At 49.4% G+C, this 24,125-nt stretch overlaps 1 protein-coding gene across 10 annotated transcripts in view; it reads left to right on the top strand.

The window, feature by feature from the left end:
• Positions 1–24,125, top strand: part of LOC105483388 (sidekick cell adhesion molecule 1) — a 960,109-nt gene that overhangs the window by 705,405 nt on the left and 230,579 nt on the right. For all 10 annotated transcript variants that reach the window (XM_071095418.1, XM_071095417.1, XM_071095416.1 and 7 more), the window contains 3 exons: positions 2,510–2,657; positions 3,645–3,785; positions 11,102–11,283. In XM_071095418.1, coding sequence (XP_070951519.1) covers positions 2,510–2,657; positions 3,645–3,785; positions 11,102–11,283 — 471 coding nt within the window. The remainder of the gene's footprint in view (positions 1–2,509; positions 2,658–3,644; positions 3,786–11,101; positions 11,284–24,125) is intronic.

The following is a 24,125-nucleotide window of genomic DNA, read 5'->3' as shown; positions in this document are numbered from 1 at the left end:
GTACCCTTTCCCCGTTGGCTGGGGCCGGGTTGTACAATCTAAACTAATCCCGGTTGGCTAAACTTTTGCTTTTTTTAGATAAGGCGGGCACGTGAAAGAAAGCGGAGAGGAAAGGGGAAGGGGGGAGCTCTATAATGAGCTAGAAAGTGAGTCCTCTTTGCAAATAAGGAAGGGAATGTGAGCTGGTACTGATAACGCCTGGTACTGTGGCATCTAACAAAGGCAAAAAGGAAAAAAAGGGAAAAGGCAGCGGGGTGGAGGGTACTATAAATTAAAGAATAAAAGATTGATCGAGTTCTTTGAAGAGAAACCTCATCATATCCTACAAGTTGCTTCTACCTTTTGGCTACTGTGAATAAGGCTACTGTGAACACAGGTGTTCACATATCTCTTCGAACCCCTCCTTTCAGTTCCTTTGGGTGTATACTCCGAAGCAGAATTGCTGGATTATATGGTAATTCTGTCCGAATTTTTTTGCGGAGCCACCATACTGTTTTCTGTAGCAGCTACCCCATTTTACATTTGCAACAACAGTGCAATGGAGTGGAATTTCTCCACATCCTTCCCAACACCTGTTATATTCTGTTTGTGTGTGTGTGTGTGTTTCTAGTAATAGCCACCCTAGTGGGTGTTAGATGCAATATCATTGCGGTTCTGATTTGTCCACTGTTTTCACAGAAGTTCAAACAAAACTGAACACCCTTAAGTGAGAGAGCTCATCGTCAGCTGTGGTCTCCATGCTTCTTTCTTCTACATACCAGTTCTCTTCAGAATGAGAACAGAATTTCCATGGAAGCTGGACTTGGCACGAAGGGGCCCTGCCTTCTACCAACCGAGTCCGGTTGCCCTGATACTGGGAAAGACCTTTCGTCTTCCACATTGACAAACGGCTGTTTTCCGTAAGGGAGACTGCTTGGCAAACCAGATCACCACGAGCTGCGTGGTGCCAGTGGAAGGATTTCAGGCTCCCAGAGTGAAAAGAGAAGTTGCTGTGAGTTCTTCCATAGGTAACTGGGAATGCACACATTTTGTTTTTAAAGAAGACACACAGAGAGGGGGATCCTCATCAGCTGCCCATTATCCATGTCACTGGAAATCAAAAGCCAGGAACACTGAAATGCCCAGCTGGTGGCGAAGACTGCATTCCCAGAAACCCATTTTTGGAAGCAGCTTTATTTGAAATAATTAAAAAGATTCCATCTTCCTAGCCAACTGGCTTCATGCTTCAGAGCAGCTTAACTTTGTGTTAAGGAATCCAGTCTTAGTGATAGACATCTCTGTGTGGGGCCACTGAAGTTGCCTTTGAGAGTCTCATTTTCATTTTGGAGCAATTTATGGCCACTACTTGTGATAGGTAAGGAGCTGGAGTGCATTTCTGATGAGCTCGCAGGCGCGGACTCGCGAATCCCCGCGGTTCGGGCTGTAGGTTTTTGGAGTAGCGGCTGGGATTTTATGTGTGAATGTTGATATGCAGCTGGTACTGTCTGCAGGCTCCGCCTAGCCCAGCACCGTGGTAGAAGGCGTGCGCCACCTCTTTCTGACCATCTCTAACGGGGTGAAAGGGACCTTAGCACCACTTCAGGTCAGCAAGACAGCTCGATTTCCAAAAGAGTTTCCCCCACCCAGGTCTTACTTCACTAATAACTTGAAAATTCAGTTCAAGCATCATCGCAATTCAGAATGGAAACCGACAGCGGATGCTGGAAGTCACTGCCAAGACCTTGTTCATTCCAAGGCATCACTCTACAAAATGATTGGGCTGAAAAGCATGTTTAAACTCTGCAAAAAAAAAAAAAAAAAAAAAAAAAAAAAAGAAGTACACACACACAAGGGTGTAGGATCTCCAGCAGAACCTTCAGAAGCCTTGCCGGCGAGAGCGCATTTGGCTGGCAGAGTCGCTCTTGCACACCTGCTGGAAAGCTGGGTGGGAAGATATTCTAAACTCGCTGTGAATTTCATTACGTCTCTCTCCAGCCAAAGCCACTCAGGGGTGTGGTGGCGTAATGGGTCTGCCACACAGATGGGCTGCGAAATACACAGCCCATCTGTCTTTATCGTGCTCATTTCCTCTTTTATTAAAATGTTAATGAATATAGTTTTTATTTATCATTCAGTGACATGTGCAGCATCCTTTTCTGGGAGACAAATCTGCAATCTGCCTAACCACGTGAGCCGACAGAGAACTTTCTCCCCTTACATACCGAACACAGGAATTAGGGACGTTTTGGTTCCTTTTAAACCGCCACATGCAGGTTGCACAAAATAATCCCTTTGCTCATTGATGGCGGCATGGGGGCGGGGGGGGCAGAGTTTCCTTTCTGGCTTGCAGATTACTAGCCACATGACTGCAGCCTCCGTTTCCACACCTGCTCAATGGGATAAGTATTCCTTCTCCTAGTGCTGTCCTGCTAAGCAAATGAGATGTTCCCTGAGAAGGCCTTGGCATTCACCTCTTATTATTCAGACATGCACTTCTGTGGGCTTGAATTCGTTTTCTTCATTCTTTCAGACTCTCCGTGGAAAGTGCATCTGTCAAATGTTGGCCCCGAGATGACAGGCGTCACCGTGAGCGGCCTGACTCCGGCTCGCACCTATCAATTCCGGGTGTGCGCAGTGAACGAAGTGGGCAGGGGCCAGTACAGCGCTGAGACAAGCAGGTGCGTGAATCCCGCCCCAGGTGGGGGCGCGGAACAGCCAGGGGCCTGAATGCCAAACAGAAGCATCACAATAGGTGGTGGAATTGATCACAGCAACCCACTGGCCTCCCTCAGGGAGACCGCCCAAAACATGAGCAGAAAAGCCTGTCACAAAGAGGGAAACACCGTCCCACGCAGGCTTAGCTGGGCCTTCCTTCGTTGCTGTGAGGCAGGTTTCTTGGATTTTTCCTGTGGCGACCTGGCTGTGCCTACATAAATCGCTCCTGACAGCACAGCCCTCTGTACACAGGAAATTAAGAGCTTACATGTTTTCCATGTCCTTTGCCCACCCCACTGCCGGGTGGAAGCTGGTGCCACAGTCTTAACAAGTCAACACCCAGCGTGCTGTAAGGGAAGCCAAAGACTCCTCTGTCTCTGCCGAGGCTTTGCGTTCCTGAGCGGTCTTCGTGCTCTCCCATCCCTGTGAGGGCCGCCTCTGAAAAAATCTCATTCGGAGGTGACATGGGAAAATGGCTTCATCACATTTCAGCACGCCCTCCCCAACCAACCTGAGCTTTCAGTGGACTTGACTTGTAGAACAGCTGAGCTCTAAATCCTTTTTTCCCCCAAAACGTGGGAGTTTGATATGAGAAATATTGAAAGAGCCGAAGAAAACAGTTTGGGAGGAGTCTGAGACTGCGGGCCCAGGAGCGGATACGTTCAGGTTTACAGTCTTTCTAAAGGGCTGAGGTGCTGGCGCTACTCACAAAGAACAAAGTCACCTCTGCGCCTTCCTCGCTGCTTGGTTAACTGATTTTCTGTTATGTTGATTTGTGGTAACTGTTTCTCATGTCCTTTCGGTTTCGTGGGCTGTGAGTTTTGCTTTTCTTGAAACCCGATTTTCGTGAGTAGTCAGGCTCAAGATTCAGCAAGATAGATGAAATGCAAAGGGGCCCCCCTTGTTTCTAGTACTCATCTCTCTTGTTCCTACCCATCTTTTATGTTTAGGTTGATGCTACCTGAAGAACCACCCAGTGCTCCCCCGAAAAATATAGTGGCCAGTGGGCGGACCAATCAATCCATTATGGTCCAGTGGCAGCCGCCCCCAGAAACAGAGCACAACGGGGTGTTGCGTGGTTACATCCTCAGGCAAGTACCCCGTGATTGACCATCTTTAGGCCGCCATTAGAGCTGAGCGTCGATTTCACGGAGGGTTGCAAACTCTAATGTCTGTAAGAGCCAAACAGGAACCAAAGGAGGCAGACCAGGTGTGAGATGTTAGGGAGTGGTGGAGACTGTGGCAAACTGGAATGCACAGACCAGCGTGGGCAGCCTTACAGAGACGTTCTGTGCATATTCGACCATAAATGGCACACACAAAACTGGTGTCGGGGTAGCATTTTAGCAGGAGAATGGAGGGAGTATTAGGGGTTGGAAGCAAGGTATAATATTCATTGTGCTTTTTTTTTTGAGATGGAGTTTCACTTTTGTCGCCCAGGCTGGAGTGCAGTGGCACGATCTTGGCTCACTGAAAACTCCACCTCCTGGGTTCAAGCGATTCTCCTGCCTCAGCCTCCCAAGTAGCTGGGATTACAGGCATGTGCCACCACACCTGGCTAATTTTTGTATTTTTAGTAGAGACAGCATTTCACCATGTTGACCAAGCTGGTCTCAAACTCCTGACCTGAGGTGATCTGTCCCTCTCAGCCTCCCAAAGTGCTGGAATTACAGGCATGAACCACCGCATCTGGCCTCATTGTGAGTCTTTTGATTCCATTTAAGTTTTCAATCAAGGGCATGTGTTGTTCAATACAGTAATTTTAAATTAAGAATAATTAATTTGATGTAGTTATTAGCCAGTTGTCACCATGCTGGTGTGTTGTTCACTAATGCCAGATCTTCTAGTATTTCCAGAAATTAAAAAATCTACCTTTGTACCTGAAACCTCACAACTTTTAGATGTTGGGAATGAAATCAATATATTTGGAAACAAAGGGCAGGGCTAACGCACACTTCTGCGGGCCAGATGTGGCTGAAGGGCAGCCAGGGTGCTATCTTTGCTTTATAAAGGACAGTTAGGCTTCTAGAATTGTTGGGAACACTGTATCTGAACTTGTCTGTGTTTGAGAAAAGAAACCTCCTTTGCCAAAACTGCTAATTTTAAAATTGCCCTGAACGTGATATTCGCAGTGGTCTGTTGACACAAGTAAAAGTAAAGCAGAATTGCATGATAATTATTAAATCTCTTCTAATAGATTGAAGCACTGTGGACAGATTTGTTAATTTTGCCAGTGTTACTGGGGCAAGAACAGTAGGTATCCCCTTATTCCCTTCCTGGGCTCGTTCCAAGTGTCTGATCAGTAAATAGTGGCTAACGAAGGTCATCAGCAGACAGATTTAATTTCTTAGATAAATGTAAGAAATTGGGAAATGCTGCGTCTTCAGCTTCATTATCCTTGTGTATGAAGGGCAACACCTTCCATATATGTGTGTGTGTGTGTGTGTGTGTGTGTGTGTGTGTGTGTGTGTAGTCATCCATTCATCATTTAATATGTGTTTTTCTATATGCCTGGAATATTTGCCTGTCAAAATCAATTTGCCGCTGTTTTCAAGTTTTTCCTCCAGTGTTGAGATTCTCTTCTAAATGTAAGCCAGACGGTAAACCACCTGAAGTGGTTTAAATGGGCTATCCCCAGGGGTACACAAAGAGCTCCAATCCATAGCAAGGTCCCTTTTGTCTCGAGGCTCCAACTGTCCTTCCTCATTTCAAAGAAGGGGGAAGAGGAACTTGCAGTTCTGTCCCCTCGGGGTAAGGGCCGTGGGCTCTAGTTCCTGTTGATCCCCTGGGACAGTTCCTAATTGCCTGACCTCCTCCGCTCCAGAAAATAGCCCCGAGTCCCCGCCGCCTGCCTGCGGCCGAGGGCTCCTGTGGCACTGCTGCTCTTGCCCCTGCCTTAGCCATTCCCTCTCGTTCTGCACCCATCCACTAATGAGAATAATTGGCTGCCCTCTCTACCCAGCTGCACAGGCTTGTCATCCCTCTGTCTCTGCCTTTCTTCAGCACGTGCAGAAAGAGTTTCCTTAGGCTGAAGCTGTCAAGTAATGACTTTAAAAGTCATCCCACACAACCAGGCCCAGGGCACAGAGTTTAATAATAAAATCTCTCTGATGTTACGAGGCCACGTCAGGGACTGCACGTTTCTCTATTTTGCAGGATTACTACCGTTAAAAGGATTTTCTGTGATGGGGTCAGTAGAGTCGGGTGCTGGGGATGAGGGCATCTTCTGTATTTGCAGGAGCTTAAATCCCAAAAGCCCTAAGATGAGGGTGTGCACTACCCTAGGCCTGTGAATATCAAAGTTTTCAGAAATTAAAGAGCCATGCCAAAATGAATTAGCTTAGAAACATTTCCGCATAATCCTCCGGTCTGCACATCAGCTCTCTGTTTGTGAGTGTGTATCCTCCAGGGCACAGCCTCTGTGTCAGATCCGAGGCACAATGCAAGGAAAGCAAAGAGAAATAAATCACTTCCGTGGCTCCAGCCATAAGAAGTAGTTAGGATGTGTGTGCAGTAATAAAATATTTATAATAATAGGCAGGGTGTTTCTTTGAGAGGAGCATAGGGGTTATGTCCTTTAAAAACATTCTCCTGTTTATTTCTGTATAAAAAATCATCTTGTTCTGGCTGAGATGGTCTCCTGGGCAACATATCCTACCAGCAAGAGGAGGCTGCCCTGCACTTCCGTTATTAATTGTGACCTTCTTACACATCCTGTGACTATTACAAAAGCACTCAGAGCCACTGGTCAGAATGGGCCAACATGCCTGTTCCGGAGGGGAGCACAGGCTCTTCGGAAGATGTGAATTCTGCAGTTTGTTTTTCACAGTGGTATAAAGAGTGGTCCCGGAGAAGATGGGTGGCTCATGTAGGTGTAGTTCCTTATAACTCACAGTTATCTCTTCCATACTTCTCAGTAGAAGAGCAGTGTTTAAATATATATATATATATTTAGGGAGTGCTTTACACCTTCACATCTCTTGTACATTCAGTGTCTCCTTTGACTCTTGCAACAAGCATGGAAATGCTACCGTCATTCCCACCTTAAAGAGGTGGAAACCAAGGCTCGGAGAAGTTTGGAATTTTCCCAACACCACCCAGCTCCTGAGTGGTTGTTGAGCAAAGTCTTCCGATGCTGGTTCCTCGGCTCTTCCCTGGACTGTGCATTGTGTAGCGTTGGGTCCACACGAGGAATCCTTCTCAAGGGCCATCCTCATTCTGTCGTAGTGATTACAGACGGTGCTTGGGGCCACCATGCCCAGGCTACTCAGGTGCATGGTGTGGGCACGGAGCCAGTTTCTACCTTTTCCCAAATGGCTGTCTCAGTCCCATTTGTTTCAAGAGTTCATCTCTTGTAGATGGTGAATGTAAGTGGAAATGCCTGTCACACAGGTGAATCCATGCCAAGCCTTTCTTCCACTGGCCCACTGCCTTGAGGACCATCGTGCTATGTCGGCGACCTGAACACCCCCTGGGAATTGCACGTGTACTTGCTTGGTGCAGGTCGTTCAGTAAAGGAGTCAGAGGTGGACACATTATGAAGCCAAAACGTGGTTTGATAACTTGATTTTCATTTTTGCCCATCACAGAATAAGGCCGTCCTGTCCCTGAGTCTCCCACCAGGCAAGCCCAGGGGCCACTTGCTCCTTTCAGGCAAGAGACAGAAGGCAGCCCGGTACCTTCTTGCTATTCAAGGGCCGTCTGCTTTTGATCATTTGTTTTCTATCAAACAGGCCCCACCGAGTGCACATGGTTGGCAGCAAGAGGGAACGAGAGGATGCTCTCGGAAACTCCTGATTTTCAAGCCGTCCTTCTCTTGGGAAAGTTGTTTTACATTTTAGGGCCTGAATTTCTGGGTTTCTTCTCTGCTTCGATGTCAGCAGCCTTACTGATGTTCCGGTCCACGCGTGTCGTCTCGGCTCCTTCCCCTTCGTGCTCAGGTGCCCTGCCCCCATGGGACCACATAGGTGATGGACATGGAAACTGCAGAGCCACCGAGCTCAGAGATCAGCATCCTGCAGGAGCCTGAAGATTTCCACATGCCGTGAAAAGCCAGCAGATTTGCTGCCACTCAAGTGTGGGACTGTGAGGCAGGAGCCACTTCTGGGATAGAAATCAGAGGCTCTTGGAAGCTGCAGGATGACAGGGCAGTCACTCCTACTGGGTTTACGCAGGGGTACTGATCCAGGAAGGCTCAGTAAATTACCTGAGTCAGTTCAGTGCATTAACTTCTATAGACCAAATCATGGAGAAACGTTTGCAGTCAAAATAATACGATGACAGATCTTCTCACAGTACACACAACAGTTTCCTAATTTATACATCCTAAGTCCTGAGTTGTGTATATTGTCTTCTCTTTTATAAGCACTACTTGAAATTTCCACCTTTCGTACACTCAGAACATAGTACCCAAGCGCCCACAGAGGTCTTCTACAAAGCAGTTTGTCATACTCAGCACTGCACTGGTATTTTAGAAGTTTCAACACCTTTTCAATGCCGCTTATTCCAGTTCTGGGATGCACTTGGACAAACCCGCAATTCCTAAATGGAACTCTGTCCCTGGAGACCACGAGACGGTGTGCCGCCCGCTTCTGGAGCTCTGTCCCTGCAGACCACGAGACCGTGCGCCCCCCGGTTCCGGAGCTCTGTCCCTGGAGATCACGAGACCCTGTGCCGCCCGCTTCTGGAGCTCTGTCCCTGGAGACCATGAGACCGTGTGCCACCCGGTTCCAGAGCTCTGTCCCTGGAGACCATGAGACCCTGTGCCGCCCGGTTCCGGAGCTCTGTCCCTGGAGACCACGAGACCCTGTGCCGCCCGCTTCCGGAGCTCTGTCCCTGGAGACCACGAGACGGTGTGCCGCCCGCTTCCGGAGCTCTGTCCCTGGAGACCACGAGACGGTGTGCCGCCCGCTTCCGGAGCTCTGTCCCTGGAGACCACGAGACGGTGTGCTGCCTGCTTCTGGAGCTCTGTCCCTGGAGACCACGAGACCGTGTGCCGCCGGCTTCTGGAGCTCTGTCCCTGGAGACCACGAGACCATGTGCCACCCGGTTCCGGAGCTCTGTCCCTGGAGACCACGAGACCGTGTGCTGCCACTTCTGGAACTCTGTCCCTGGAGACCACAAGACCGTGTGCTGCTGCTTCTGGAGCTCTGTCCCTGGAGACCACGAGACCGTGTGCTGCCACTTCTGGAGCTCTGTCCCTGGAGACCACAAGACCGTGTGCCGCCGGCTTCTGGAGCTCTGTCCCTAGAGACCACGAGACCATGTGCCACCCGGTTCCGGAGCTCTGTCCCTGGAGACCACGAGACCATGTGCTGCCGCTTCTGGAGCTCTGTCCCTGGAGACCACGAGACCGTGTGCCACCCGGTTCCAGAGCTCTGTCCCTGGAGACCACGAGACCGTGTGCCGCCCGCTTCTGGAACTCTGTCCCTGGAGACCACGAGACGGTGTGCTGCCCACTTCTGGAGCTCTGTCCCTGGAGACCACAAGACCGTGTGCTGCCCGGTTCCGGAGCTCTGTCCCTGGAGACCATGAGACCGTGTGCCGCCGGCTTCTGGAGCTCTGTCCCTGGAGACCACGAGACCATGTGCCACCCGGTTCTGGAGCTCTGTCCCTGGAGACCACGAGACTGTGTGCTGCCGCTTCTGGAACTCTGTCCCTGGAGACCACGAGACCGTGTGCTGCCGCTTCTGGAGCTCTGTCCCTGGAGACCACGAGACCGTGTGCTGCCGCTTCTGGAGCTCTGTCCCTGGAGACCACGAGACCGTGTGCTGCCGCTTCTGGAGCTCTGTCCCTGGAGACCACGAGACGGTGTGCTGCCGCTTCTGGAGCTCTGTCCCTGGAGACCATGAGACCCTGTGCCTCCCACTTCTGAGGCTCTGTCCCTGCAGACCACGAGACCGTGTGCCTCCCGCTTCTGGAGCTCTGTCCCTGGAGACCACAAGACTGTGTGCCGCCCACTTCTGGAGCTCTGTCCCTGCAGACCACGAGACCATGTGCCACCCGGTTCTGGAGCTGTGTCCCTGGAGACCACGAGACTGTGTGCCGCCCGGTTCTGGAGCTGTGTCCCTGGAGACCACGACACCGTGTGCCGCCCGCTTCTGGAGCTCTGTCCCTGGAGACCACGAGACCGTGTGCCACCCGGTTCCGGAGCTCTGTCCCTGGAGACCACGAGACCGTGTGCTGCCACTTCTGGAGCGCTGTCCCTGGAGACCACGAGACCGTGTGCTGCCTGGTTCTGGAGCTCTGTCCCTGGAGACCACGAGACGGTGTGCTGCTGCTTCTGGAGCTCTGTCCCTGGAGACCACGAGATGGTGTGCTGCCACTTCTGGAGCTCTGTCCCTGGAGACCACGAGACGGTGTGCCACCCGCTTCTGGAGCTCTGTCCCTGGAGACCACGAGACCGTGTGCCGCCCGCTTCCGGAGCTCTGTCCCTGGAGACCACAAGACCGTGTGCCACCCGCTTCGGGAGCTCTGTCCCTGGAGACCACGAGACGGTGTGCCGCCCGCTTCGGGAGCTCTGTCCCTGGAGACCACGAGACCCTGTGCCGCCCGCTTCCGGAGCTCTGTCCCTGGAGACCACGAGACGGTGTGCCGCCCGCTTCGGGAGCTCTGTCCCTGGAGACCACGAGACCTTGTGCCGCCCGGTTCTGGAGCTGTGTCCCTGGAGACCATGACACCGTGTGCCGCCCGCTTCTGGAGCTCTGTCCCTGGAGACCACAAGACCGTGTGCCGCCCGGTTCCGGAGCTCTGTCCCTGGAGACCACGAGACCGTGTGCTGCTGCTTCTGGAGCTCTGTCCCTGGAAACCACGAGATGGTGTGCTGCCGCTTCTGGAACTCTGTCCCTGGAGACCACGAGACCGTGTGCCTCCCGCTTCTGGAGCTCTGTCCCTGGAGACCACAAGACCGTGTGCCACCCGGTTCTGGAGCTCTGTCCCTGCAGACCATGAGACCGTGTGCCGCCCGGTTCTGAAGCTCTGTCCCTGGAGGCCACGAGACCGTGTGCCGCCCGGTTCTGGAAGTCTCCCCATGTTCAGACTGACAAGAGGAAAGTGTTTCTCAAACTGATTTACAGCAACTCCCCGACGGAAATCATGTCTGGAATTTTTGGTCCTAAGTCACTGTAGTCCCTAGACAAGTTACATGTAAAAAGCTGTAATTTTTTCTTAACCGTAATGTAGTTGAAATGTCAGTTCCATTTTGCCTTGAGCTTATAATTACTGTGAGATTAGAGCACGCTTTTCAAAATCATTGAGTTAGGAAATAGTATTGTTTAGGGCTGACCTCTCAGCTCTGCTCTTGTTTATTTACTTCCATTTCCCCGTCACCCTGCGGAATAACCGCGGGTAAACACACTTCCCGGGTTCGGTTATTTCCTGATGGTGATGGGCTTCCTTCGTGGCACAGGTACCGCCTGGCTGGCCTTCCCGGAGAGTACCAGCAGCGGAACATCACCAGCCCGGAGGTGAACTACTGCCTGGTGACAGACCTGATCATCTGGACACAGTATGAGATACAGGTGGCAGCGTACAACGGGGCCGGCCTGGGCGTCTTCAGCAGAGCCGTGACCGAATACACCTTGCAGGGAGGTAAGCTTGTCTCCAAAACCACGAGGTGGCGGGATCTTTGCTGGGGAATGGGATTTGCAAAGTTTGATTGGAGTATGTTAGAAAGAAAAACAGAGAATTCAGTCCCCTAGGGAGCGTTTACAAGAAAATTCATCACATATTTAATGGGATCTCTCTAACTATTCCTCAACGAAAGCAGAACCGTAGACGGGAGACAAATGCTATTCCAACTACTTTTTCAGGGACTCAGGAGTTTCTGTACATGCCCTTTAGTGGGTGCATCTAGTCTTGAAAAGCCTGTGGAACTAGATTGTTCTAAATGGATTGATTGTAGATTTTCGAAGGAAAGTTGGCTGTGGAGTTCTGTGTGACACTGTGAGCATTTTTCAAAGAGCACGGTGATGATTCACAGTTTTATTTTTAACAATGGAACATGATTATTGGTCGTCGGATTTGCAACTTGCTACTTTCTTTGGTTGCCCTTTCCAGTTACACAAGCAAACAATCTACTAGGTCAATAAAAACCGCCCCCACCCCTGGAAAAAATGACCAGACATAAACGTCATAAAGCCAGTGGTTCTTAAACACACGTGGTGAAGCCCGGGCGCGGCATGGCAGGCCTTCCACAGCGTCTGGTTCCTCCACCGTTTTCTGAAGGATTCAGATCTCAGCCACAGGAGGAGCGAGGGTTGGGAGGTCTCCGCATCTGCATTTCACTGTTACTGCTCTTAGCAGGAATAAATAGACCCTTTCCCAACGCAGCCTCATTTGTCCCACAGCAACCCAAATCCTTGCCCAGGGAGGTCATTTTTCTACCGAGTCTAAAACCCTTTTTCACTCTGCGATTTATGCCCTCGCCTGATTCACAGGTGTGATTTTATTTGCTTAGGCATTTTTATTGCTACCAGACCTTGACCTTTTTCAAATGATAAGGTTTCTGACTGCCCACTTCTCTCCCCAAATCATGCCTGAGACCTAATGTTCCTTGATATTACATGCTGTTATTATCATCCCGTATTGATTGGCTGTCTGTTGTCATCTGTAAGTCCATAAATCCTCCTTTATAAATTAAGTGCAGTCAGTTCTGCCTGCACAGTGACTAGCAGAAATATTTAAAATGCAGGACAGCCAGGAAGGACCTGTTCATGTACAAGTAAATCTTGATTACTCATTCGAGAAGGAAAATGGCTAAAAACCTGGACAGTTAATGTTCGCTTTAGTCTATTTAATCAAGTAACAATAAATGTAGAAACACTTAAAAAGACTCCTATCGCTATTAGTAATCCCTTGTTACTATTAACCGTGACTGTTTCATTTTATTTCTGGTGCATTTGAGTTCTGCATGGGGCAGAGGGAAGCGGATCTCCACCTAATTGAGAAGGGCTTTGAGGCTTTGGACTCTGGCTTTTATTCAGTTGGCATTGGGGAACCATGAAAGGCTTAAGATCTGTGAGTGACATGAGCAAAATGCTACATTAGGAGGCGGAATCTGTGCGTGGGTGTGCAGGGAAGGTGGGAGGCAGGGAGCGGAGAATGGCAGCAGGGACTCCAGAGACAAAAAAATGAAGTGATGAGTGCCCCCCAGCTCTGAAGGCTGGCAATGAGAAGAGATAGGGATGTGAGTTTGGGTGGGACGCCATCATTTTCAAAACAGCTCGCATGGATTCTGGGGTTGTGCCTTCCAGCAACCCTGTAAATGAATGCAATTTGGCCCCACAAGCACCTCCCAGTACCTCCTGTACAAGAGGGCTGGGTATAAAAACAGGAACAGAGCCCAGACCCTTCCTCAAAGTGTGGACAGTTTATAGGAAAGAGCAGGGCAAGTTTCATTTTCAGGCACCTGTTCATAGGAAGCTGAACATTAGCTAGTTGGATTTTAGTTGGTCTGAAATCACACAGGCCACAAAGGCAGAACCAGCACTGACATCCAGGCTTCCGAGACAAGGCCGCTGTTCTCTGAGTGACATCGGCTGCCTCTGATGTCACTAGGACTTGAGAGGAGATTTCAGCCTGGTTGGTGAGGGATTGTGCTTAGACTGGTGGGCTGGGGTGCAGGGTTCCCCCTAAGATGGTGGCACAGTAGGTGGGTTCTCACCTCCATGTCCAAGTAGTCTTCTGGATAGGGAAATTACTAAATTATGCTTTGCTCTGGGAATGAACTTTTTCCCGTATGTGATGAGAACCTGACTTCGATTAGTCCAAATCTGGTTCATCATCTATACTTAAAAAAAAAAAAAAAAAACACTATTCATGAGCGAACATTTGTGACTAATGCTGTACGTGCAGTTTCCCGTCTGCAGCTTGGCTTCTGTAGCAGCACCATGCTTCCCTTGCTTGGGTGTTTGACATTGAGGGTTGACATACAGAGCCCCTCATGGGTCTCGGGGCACCCAGCAGACACAGTCGTAATTCCTGTCTTCGTGTCTTCTTCATGTCTTCCGCCTCGGCACTCCCAGGGGCACCCTCGTATGGAAGTGGATGGCCGTACCTTCTTCCCTTCTAAGCCCAGTGTGGAAACGCAGGTGGGCCTGTCCTCTCTTTGAAGGACTCAGCCCTCCCTCTCTGGATGTTTCGGACTCCCGTGTGCTCAGTGGGATGGTAAATGCCCCTGGGGAATCTCCCCAGAGCTTGCTGGGATTGGGCAGGTCATGTCATACTTTTCTTCCAGACCCTGGCTCCAGCCCTAAACTTATTCCTCGGCCACTACGACAAACATCTCAGGCTTGTGACGGCCTCGGAGACGCCGGGCACCACCCACCTGACCCTTCTTTGTTCGAGGGACATGCTTGAGTCCCAGGATAAATTGGGGATGATAACACTTACCAGAGCATTAGGACACTGTCCCTTGGATGTGGCTGGGATCAGGCATGTGGCAGGCAGCAGGAGGGGGTGGCCCATGGTCTGGTGGACAGGGCTGGCTCCGCTGGCTGCACAGCCTCCATGCCTCAGTGTAACTGCACTTATCCCTCAGCGCTATTCAAGGACCTCCCAGCCAGCCACATCGCCCCTGAACAGAATGAAGCGAGGGTATGAATTCTGTCCCAAATCCACGTTCCTGTCTGTGACAGGACATGGCTAGGGGAGGATGTCAGACCACCAGTCTGGAAGGGAAAGGAAGGGAAGACGGGGGCAATGCTTGCCTGGCTCTGGAGGGGAAGACGCAATGAATGGGATGGAAAGGGATCTGCCTAGAAGGTGGTACATGAGGAAGCAGAGTGACAAGAGGGACCGTGAATGCATCAGGGGGACAGTGGTGGGGGCGCAGTGAGCGCAACGTGTTTCACACACACGTATATATTCACACATCTTTCTGGATACGTGAGCCCCAGAAAGAGCCCTTCCCAGGAGTCCATCCAGGCCTCACTCCGTGTTTACTACTAATGTGCCTTCAAGAAGCACCTGTGCCGTTCTGTGCCTCTAGTTTTCATTTGTAAAACTGTGGCATTTACACCTGTCCTGACTCAAAGAGCACTGTGAAGAGAAGATGAGATACTACATGAGAAAAGGCTTTGAAAATGAGGAGACATCGCACACATGCGGGCAGTGTGGCTTCGTCTGTTTTCGCTTTTCCACTGTGATGACGCTACATCACACTAGAGTATTTGAATGCTTCCACAGGGGCCATCACACAGGTAGAGACCTGGGGGCCATCTCCCTGCTGACAGTAAAATCAAACCCAGACACTCAAGAATTGATGTGAGCGCCTGCGGTGTGCGTGGAGCTGTGGGACAGGCCCTGACCCTGAGGGTAGGGAAGATATCTGTTGTGTCATCATCCTTGGGGACCTGCAGTCTGGCCCCGGAGGCGAGACTGACATTCATGAAATAAGAGCAGGAAGTAGAAGAGAGATCAGCCTCACTCATGCACGGTCACCCCTGGGTTATCTGCAGATCGGGGTACTGGGCGTGCCTTAAAGAGTCCTGAGTCAGCACCCAGAGGAACGGGCTGTGGACACAAGGCTGTGCCTAAAGAGGCTCTCCCTGTGACCCACGTGGCGGCGGTACCTCAGAGTTTGCAGCTGTCTGTGTGGCTTCGGAATGGTGTCTGGCTGCTCACAACAGACCCACAGTGACAGGAGCTTAAACAGGGTGGAGCTGTGTTTTCACTTCTCTCACATCAGGGGTTGGGCGGTGGGTGGGGCAGACACAGCAGCAGCTCCAGGGTCATCAGAGAGTCGGGGTTCTCTGTCTGTTTGGCTGCCACTTGAGCATGTGCCTTAGGTCACAAGCCTGCTGTTGCAGTGCCAGCCATTGCATCCCCACTCTAGAAGGCAAGGAGGAGGAAGGCTCAGGGCTGTGCCTCGGGAACGAGTATGCTCAGCTTTAAAGAACTTTCTTAGAAGTCCCATTGGCTGCTGACTCTGCTTACAATTCCTGGAATTCTCTCTGCGTGGGAGTGACTGGCAACGTGGCCTTCCAGCTGGACACATATCTGTCCCTTATTAATGAAGGGAGGGGAAATGGATATGGGAGGGGAAGCTCACAGCTTCTACCTCACTTTCTTTTCTTTTCTTTTTTTTTGAGACGGAGTCTTGCTCTGTCATCCAGGCTGGAGTGCAGTGGCGAGATCTCGGCTCACTGCAAGCTCTGCCTCCCGGGTTCACGCCATTCTCCTGCCTCAGCCTCCCGAGTAGCTGGGACTACAGGTGCCCAACACCACACCCGGCTAATTTTTTTTTTTTTTTTTTTTTTTTTTGCATTTTTAGTAGAGACGGGGTTTCACCGTGTTAGCCAGGAAAGTCTCGATCTCCTGACCTTGTGATCTGCCCGTCCTGGCCTGCCTCACACAGAGTGAAAACTGCAAAAGCACAGGTCCTCCAGGCCACGGCTTCCCACCCATCCCCTGAGGGCCCCTCAGCCTCAGGCCCCCAGCTCGTGGGGCTGTTTGGACATCAAGTGTTCAATGCTTGTTTGCTGCTGGGGGCCGCACTTAGGGGCTTGAAGTACCCCCAGCTATTAGCACCGATTGTCAAGGCAGCCTAGAGGCCTGAGTAGGTCCTTGAAGCTGAAAAGGGAGTAATTAAAATGCCTGTAAACTGAAAGGGAAAGCATAACTCATGAAATTAATTATTTGTCAGCATAATTTGGGAAATTATTGGAATGTCTACAAACAGAATTTGACAGCGAGTCGGAGAGCATGCAGAAGGCAGGAAATGCCTAGCCAGGCGAAGGAAGCCCTAGGCCGACCAGCCTCTTTTCTCCTCCTCCCTTCAGTGAATGGCAGCTTGATGCATCTGGGGAAATGAGATGTAATTCATCTTGACTTTAATACGGCCCTTGGATTGAGCTCCTCCTGAGAAAGTATCCGAATGTCAGGGAAAGATGGTGCAGCGTGCGCTACCATTAGGTGGCTGTGGAACTTGCTAGACTGCCCATCTCCAAGAGAACTCAGCAGTGACACAGCATTTGCCTAGGCTGAGGGAGGGAAGGGCATGTAGGCACAAGCAGCAGGCATGGAGCAATGGAGAAGCTGTTTGCTGCAGGGGGAGGTAGCAGCTCATTCTTCTAGAGCATAGATTTTTGGTCTTAAATGTGTTTTCTTCAAGGCAACTCTTTAAGGAAGATTAGCAGTGTGTAGTGAGCGCAGTGCGATATTGACTCCTGAAGCCATTTGAACCCACTACTCACTGGTCATACGCCTTGTCTGCCTGTCTGCCTGCCTGCCTGCCTGCCTGCCTGCCTGCCTGCCTGCCTTCCTTCCTTCCTTCCTTCCTTCCTTCCTTCCTTCCTTCCTTCCTTCCTTCCTTCCTTCCCTCCCTCCCTCCCTCCCTCCCTCTCTCCCTCCCTCCCTCTCTCCCTCCCTCCGTTCCTCCGTCCCTCCGTCCCTCCGTTCCTCTGTCCCTCTGTCCTTCCGTCCTTCCTCGGAATCTCGATCTATCACCAGTGTAGTGGCACGATCTCGCCTCACTGCAAGCTCTGCCTCCCGGGTTTACGCCATTCTCCTGCCTCAGCCTCCTGAGTGACTGGGACTACAGGCACCCACCACCACGCCCCGCTAATTTTTTTTGTATTTTTAGTAGAGGCGGGGTTTCACCGTGTTAGCCAGGATGGTCTCAATCTCCTGACCTCGTGATCCACCCGCCTCAGCCTCCCACAGTGCTGGGATTACATGCATGAGCCACCGCGCCCTGCCGAGTTTTTCTTTTCAATCCCATTTATGGCTGAGATACATTTAAAATGCATGGTTTGTCCACTCCAGTTCTTCGCAAGCTCTCGACATGGGCTAGCACCTTGGATACACGGGGATTACTTAATATAAACTTTCTAACTTTCCTGACTTTTCTTATCCCCCTTCATCCACCATTCCCCATTATCTTGTCGGCCAATCCCATTTAATAGATTTTATTAACAGTGCTTCCATGACCTTTTCCGCTCAAGGCATTTTAAAATGGGACATATTAACTTACAAATTGAGCAGCAAAGCTCTAATACAGTTTCAGCCAAGTGAACTTTCTGAAGGATGAGAGGAAAGGTTGGCGCTGCCACAGAAGCTGTGGCCTGAAACTCCGACAGACTCAGTTCCGCATGTCAGATTTCCATGATGATTACCCACGATGAAATGGAAAATAACTGAAATTTACTCGAGAATTTTAAATTTAAATAACTGAAATATACTCAGAAATCAATACGCTTTTGGTTTCGCGTGGAAAAAATTCTGTAGAGTGTGAGTTGGGTATAACTGAGTGCCCAATATAATTAGAAACATTTTTCTTATTGCCAGTGTTTACTTCAGCAACTTTCTAATAATGTAGCTTGGGAGGGAGAGTACTGTAGTCATTTGAAGCAATCAGTAGTTCATGTTCGATGCTGACTTGCTGTTTGGCTCACAAATTCAGTTTTTGTTAGAAATTGTTCAAATAATGATGAAAGACACAGGAAGAAAGAATGTGGCTGTGAAGTTTTCAGGTGAACCTGAGTGTGGAATACTAGACACTGCCAGGATATGAAATGTAATTGATCACAGTTTTGTCCTAAAAGAAGCCCGTATGGATTAGCAAACTCCTTCTATCCATTTTTAAAATTCATCCATTAAAACGCAGATGTTGGTTTTTCTACAAGGGGTCCAAAGACAAATTATGCTATAAATCATCATCATTCTGAGCACACCAAGATTTTCCTTTTTTTTTCTGGCTTTATTTCTTTATCATTTTCCTTCTTGTAACAGGTATATTTGTGCTATAATGATTTATTCTGGTTTCAGAACATTACCTTATAATGAAAGAGAAATATTTCATATTTTAAAAGAAATGGGAAAAACATTTGGTTATCCACATTTCTAAAACATTAGTAAAAGCTCCTAAATGTTCACTAGGGCTTTGAAAGGTTTTCTAAAGTAAGGATTATAAATGAGCACTCTGTTTGCAAGCCCCATTCTTATCTCCTCTTGGGAAATTCTCAATGTGGCATTAAATGACATTGCACAAAAGATTTGTTTCTCAATCCCTACGACTTTCTAGACCTCAGGCTGTACCTGCAGAATAGGATAATGTTCCAGATTCTCCCAGCATTGCCTAAAACACTAAGTGAAAACTGAACAAAATAGATACGGGATGTTCCATTGGGGTGGGCGTCCTTTGGTCTTTTAGAACCTACAGGAAAGGAAAGGACAGGAAGCTCGCACTTTAGGGGAAACCACCGTGTACCAGCCTTCACCATGCTGTACCGCGTCCTTACACTCACCGTCTTACTCTGTTCATCCCTGGGGGTCACACAAGATAAGCATCATATCCCTACTGGACGGAGGCAAAAATGGAATCTCAGAGTGGTAACTCACTCGGCCAAGGTGATACAGCTGGGCAATGCTGAGGAATGCCAGGACCGAAGCCTAGGTCTGCTGGGCTCCCAAGCCCAGGCTATCATCTGCCATCACTACCATTTATGTTTTGTTTTTTTCATTCTGTATGTATCAGGCCAGGTGAAAAATGGCTTCCAGATTCCTACAGCCATGTGTATGTGGAATAGAAAAGACGTGGGCGCGCCTCTCACTCTGCTGCCACGTAGGGTGGGTTGGCAGTGGTTTCTGGGCACTTTGGACTGCAGTGCACAATGAAAACTCTGTTTTGCATTGAAACCCAGCACACACACACACACACACACACACACACACACACACAGAAACAGAGCGTCCATGGAACAACAGTGACTCTCCCAGTGTATGATGTACTTTGGTATTTTCCGTTCTATTCCGTTCTGTTTCATTCTTTAAAACAATGCTGCTGCAACCACGGAATTGATTTCCCTATCCACGAGTGCATTCGTGACCTACAATTTGAAATATCCTGAATTCCAGCAATACAGGCCGTTAGGTTTGACTGATTCTTGCCTCCCTGTCAGAAAAAGCCTCCACCGAACAGAGGATTCATCAAGGTGTGGGCTGTGAAGCCTGTCTTGTCCCTCCAACTGTAAAGACAGACAGGGGTCTGAGTGAGGGCGTGAGCAGGGCCGCCGGCCAAGGCACAGAGCGGAGGCCTGGGGTGGAGCGGGGAGGGTGGGATTTAGCATTTGTATCCATGCAGATCACCCCTGTGCACACAAAGAAGGGGTTACTGGGACTTGCCCTTCACCTGCCACTAGAGGACATGTGAAAAAATAAAGCGATCTAAGTTACTGTGAGCATCACCTTATTTTGTGACTCGCAGGCCTTTCCTGCTAGCCTAGGAACCCTGTGAGGGCAGGGGCTGTGTCTGATTCGTCTTTTTCATATCTGTATCCCCGTATCCAAGCACAATGCCTGACCTATAGGTAAACAAAGCATAAATAGATGTCTGATCGAAAACACAGGACTTATTGTTCCTGTTTCAACACCCGGTGCTGCACCAGCTTTATCTCCGTCTTCAGCACCACAGCCTGCCTTCTGCCCTGACTCTTGCTGTCTGGAAATCTCCGAAGAAAGCAGTCCCGCGCCCTGTCACGTGTGGTTTGGCCTTCCTGTCTTTCTGCATCGTGATGTCCGACAGCAGCCCTTCCTGGGTGTCGCCCATGCTGAGCCTGGCTTTGCTCAGGAGCCTAAATGCAGAATCTTTTCTCCCTCTCCCCTGCTGGAAATGCTGCATCTGGGACTGCAGTCTAGAAGGTGCATGGGGAAATTAGGCCCACGAACGCATCCCCAGTGTTGGGGAGGTATGCCGCTCACCCTGGACATGCCAGGCCGCAGCACTGGTCCTCATTCCCTGTGCAGTGTGGAAAGGCCACTTGCCCCATGGCTGGAGAGGAGAGCTGGTTGTGGGAAGAGTGGAAGAGAAACCACAAATGTGCAATTTTCAGACGTGGAGAATGCATGCAGATAGGTGCGTGGGAAGCGGTGGTTGGGAGAGGAAGAGGAGGAGACACCAAGTTGGCCGGAGCCCGAGCGAGTGGCCAGAACTTCCACCCTCGGCAGCCTTGGGCCTGTGTTTTAGAAGCTCAGTGTTTGGCACGGGTGAAGATACATTTTAGGAATTAAACTGGTATTTTGTTAATAGAAATAACATCTTGTTCCCAACTGGCTTCAGAGTCAGAGGACTGGGTTCACGAGGACCCGGTATACAGACAGCCTGCCAGGGCCTGCGGGCTCTCCCCACGTGCTGTGCCCCCACCCCAGCCTAAACACTGGCCCCAAATGCTTCTTCTCAATGCCTGGCAAATAAAGATTTGGAAAAAGATAAGTTCAGAAAGGGACACACGAAACTTTTTAAGTGTTAAAGTATTTTCTTCTGAAGGCCATCAGAAAAGATACTCGAGCTTATTTGTCAAAGGTTTGTCAACCTAATAATGCGGTAGAAATGTTTAATGCAGTGAGAACCTTCAGGTGTATCAAAACTGCAAGAACCATAACAACACAAGAACTCAGCCGTGGCCCATAGCAATCTGGAATTAATGATAACACCCGGCACACAAACGGTAATATATACACCCACCCAGTGGTGTGTGGCCAGTGATTCTACCAGGTAATGAGCTCTCTGCTCCCTGGTTTGACAGGCGTATACATTTAATTCTATGAGGTAACCTGGAGAAATGGACTCCTGTGAATCCCTGCTACATACTGGATAGATGCATCAGTCCCTGATATTTGAAATCATACACATTTGGGGTCATGAAAAACGGGGCATGCCATTGTGGCAAGGACACGAAAATTTGTGCTTCTTGTGTCATGAGGTAGAAGCAGCTCCCTTGCTGGTGGCTCGGCTCCCCAGCTCCTGGCCTGCTAGAGGAGATCGGAGCCAGCAGGTGGGCCCTGAATGGTCCAGTAAAGGCTGCCCAGCACCCAGGAGAACTGATACTGCACCTGAGGATCATGGATAATGAAATTTTACTGTGTAAAGACACTGAGATTTCACGGTTTATCTATAACAGGGAAGGTGGTGTTGCTTTAGTAAATACAACTAGGCTTGTTAGAATATCGGACAGTGCACTCTGATTTCCTTCTGTGCTAAATCCAGCTGATTTTACAGCATTCTCAGTGGGCTCCTTAGCATGTTTAGGTGGGGTCTACACAGTCCCGTAGGGATACTAATAGGATGTAGAAATCACTCATTTCTTACCACAGAGGCCTGGATATTCACAGCCACCTGGCCCAGGAGGGCCCATGAATTGCTCTCCCAGCACCTCCTAATATCAATTTATTAATTTTATTTGACATGTTGCAAATCTCCAAAACATCCTAGAACTCCATGCTCAGCACAGGTTTCCTCGGATTAACCATTATTTTCAACTCTTTCTCCATTTACATAGATGGAAGAGAAGATGAATAGTAACTATCTTTACTCAGGGGCGTTGCAAATAAGCTTTATATTAATTTCATCACATTATTTGACTTAAATATCAAAAATAAAAATGTGTGTCTCTCTTTTTAGCAGCAGGGAAAATACCTGCCTGACATAGTCACAGACTCTGTGGGCTTCACCCGGCAGCACACAGTCCTGGGGGAGGAGAGGAGAAGTGGGAAAAGGGGCTTGTGGGGACGAGAGTGGGGGGTTTCTATCAACCAATTAATTAGGATCTAGATAGAATAAAAGCAACAAGCAAGGGAAGAATGGAGGAGGGGAAGGAGAGAGGGAGGAAGAAAGAAAGGAGCAGGGAGGAAGGTAGGCAATTAGGTAAGAAGGGGAGGAGGAAGGAAGGGAAGAGAAAATAAGTAGAAAAACAAATTGTCAGTGGTAGTTCTCAGAGATGGTCTGTGGACCCACGGCATCAACATCTTCTAGGAACTTGTTAGAAATACAAATTCTTGGACCTTACTCCAGACCCACTGAATCAGAAGCTCTTACCGTATGTGTTTCGACATGCCCTCCAGGTGATTCTAACGCCCACTCTAATTTGGGAAACTTCTTTAGGCATTGATAGGTAGAAGAATGTAATACCACGGACTGATAACCATGAGCCCCACCAGCTGTCATAGCGGAGGGCTTGTGCCCGTGGAGATCAGTCCAGGCTCCTGGAGAGAAACAATAAGCAACAGTCCCCGGGAACCACAGCATGTGACATGTGACCTCACCACGTGTGCAGGCAGATGTCTCAGAAGAAACCTCAACTGTGTTTCAAGAAACTCTGGTGGTTGGGTGGGAGGCTGGAGTCTCCTTAAAATAAAGGTCATGACTTTGGAAAAAAGGTGGATATGGGTGATGACACATTATCTACATAAGAGGACTAGGCTGTTGGGACTGAGGTGAACCAGTGAAAACACACGTTTGGAGGAGACGAGAATTTCGTAACACTCTATGTCCCACGTTGCCACCTCCAGCCCTTTGGAACAGAGGCTGGGACGGTCTCATTGGCCACACTGAGTTCCGGTCTAGTAACCCTTTTCTTCTGGTTTTGATCGGCTCCCTGTCAAGATGAATGGGAATTTTGTTAGAACATGGGATTTTGTTCTGACTTGGGATGGGGTTCATCTCAAAAAGGAGAAGAAGAGTCCATTCAGCAGAAACCCTGTTGGAAGATGAGGGGTGGAGAGGAAATGCTTGGATGGAACTCTGCAACACTTGATGGGGACAGGACTTCAGATTCACGTAAAAGGAGGACGCCAAAAGAAGCACAACCCTGTGATTCCCAGGAAGCCATCACCAGGGGTCATGTCAGGTCCTCTCAGAGTGAGGCACGTTCTACCAACCCCGCTTCCTTTTTAGGGGGGTCACTGAATTGATAGACCTAAATACCGTATTCATCCTATAGCTTGATTTTCTTTATTATTTTATTTATTTATTTATTTTGTGGAGAAGTCTCACTCTGTCATCCAGGCTGGAGTGCAGTGGCACGATCTCGGCTCACTGCATCATCCACCTCTTGGGTTGTAGCAATTCTCGTGCCTCAGCCTCCCGAGTAGCTGGGATTACGGGCATGCGCCACCATACCTAGCATATTTTTGTTTTTTTAGCAGAGACAGGATTTCACCATGTTGGGCAGGCTGGTCTTGAACTTCTGACCTCAAGTGATCTGCACACCTGGGCCTCCCAAAGTGCTGAGATTAAAGGCGTGAGCCACCATGCCCTGCCGATTTTCTTCCATTCACTCATTCATTCAGTAAGCACCTTGTAGATAACATGAGAAATATGAATTGGGTGAGAGGTAATTACATGGATTCCTACTCACACCACCCACGCAGGGTGAGGATTGAGCTATGCCCAAACAGTGTGATTTACTTGATCAGCCACCACTTGGAGGATGACTCCATCAAACTCCAGCATGCTGGGCTTCTCCTGGTCAGTACTGTCTGTGACTTGGAACAAATGGAGATGGCATCCCTATCAAATATGCAGGTGTCACAACTGAGGGGGTAATTCATCAATTCTGCCCCAGAATCAGAAATCAAAAATAAATTGCTTTGTTAGATCGGTGGTTGGAATCAACAAACTGAAACGTAGAAAGGATAAGCCAACGTGCTGCACT

This window comes from Macaca nemestrina, chromosome 4 (genome assembly GCF_043159975.1).
Source record: "Macaca nemestrina isolate mMacNem1 chromosome 4, mMacNem.hap1, whole genome shotgun sequence".
Lineage (NCBI taxonomy): Eukaryota > Metazoa > Chordata > Mammalia > Primates > Cercopithecidae > Macaca > Macaca nemestrina.
Note: the sequence above shows the minus strand (reverse complement) of the source record. Positions and strands in the feature narration are given on the sequence as shown.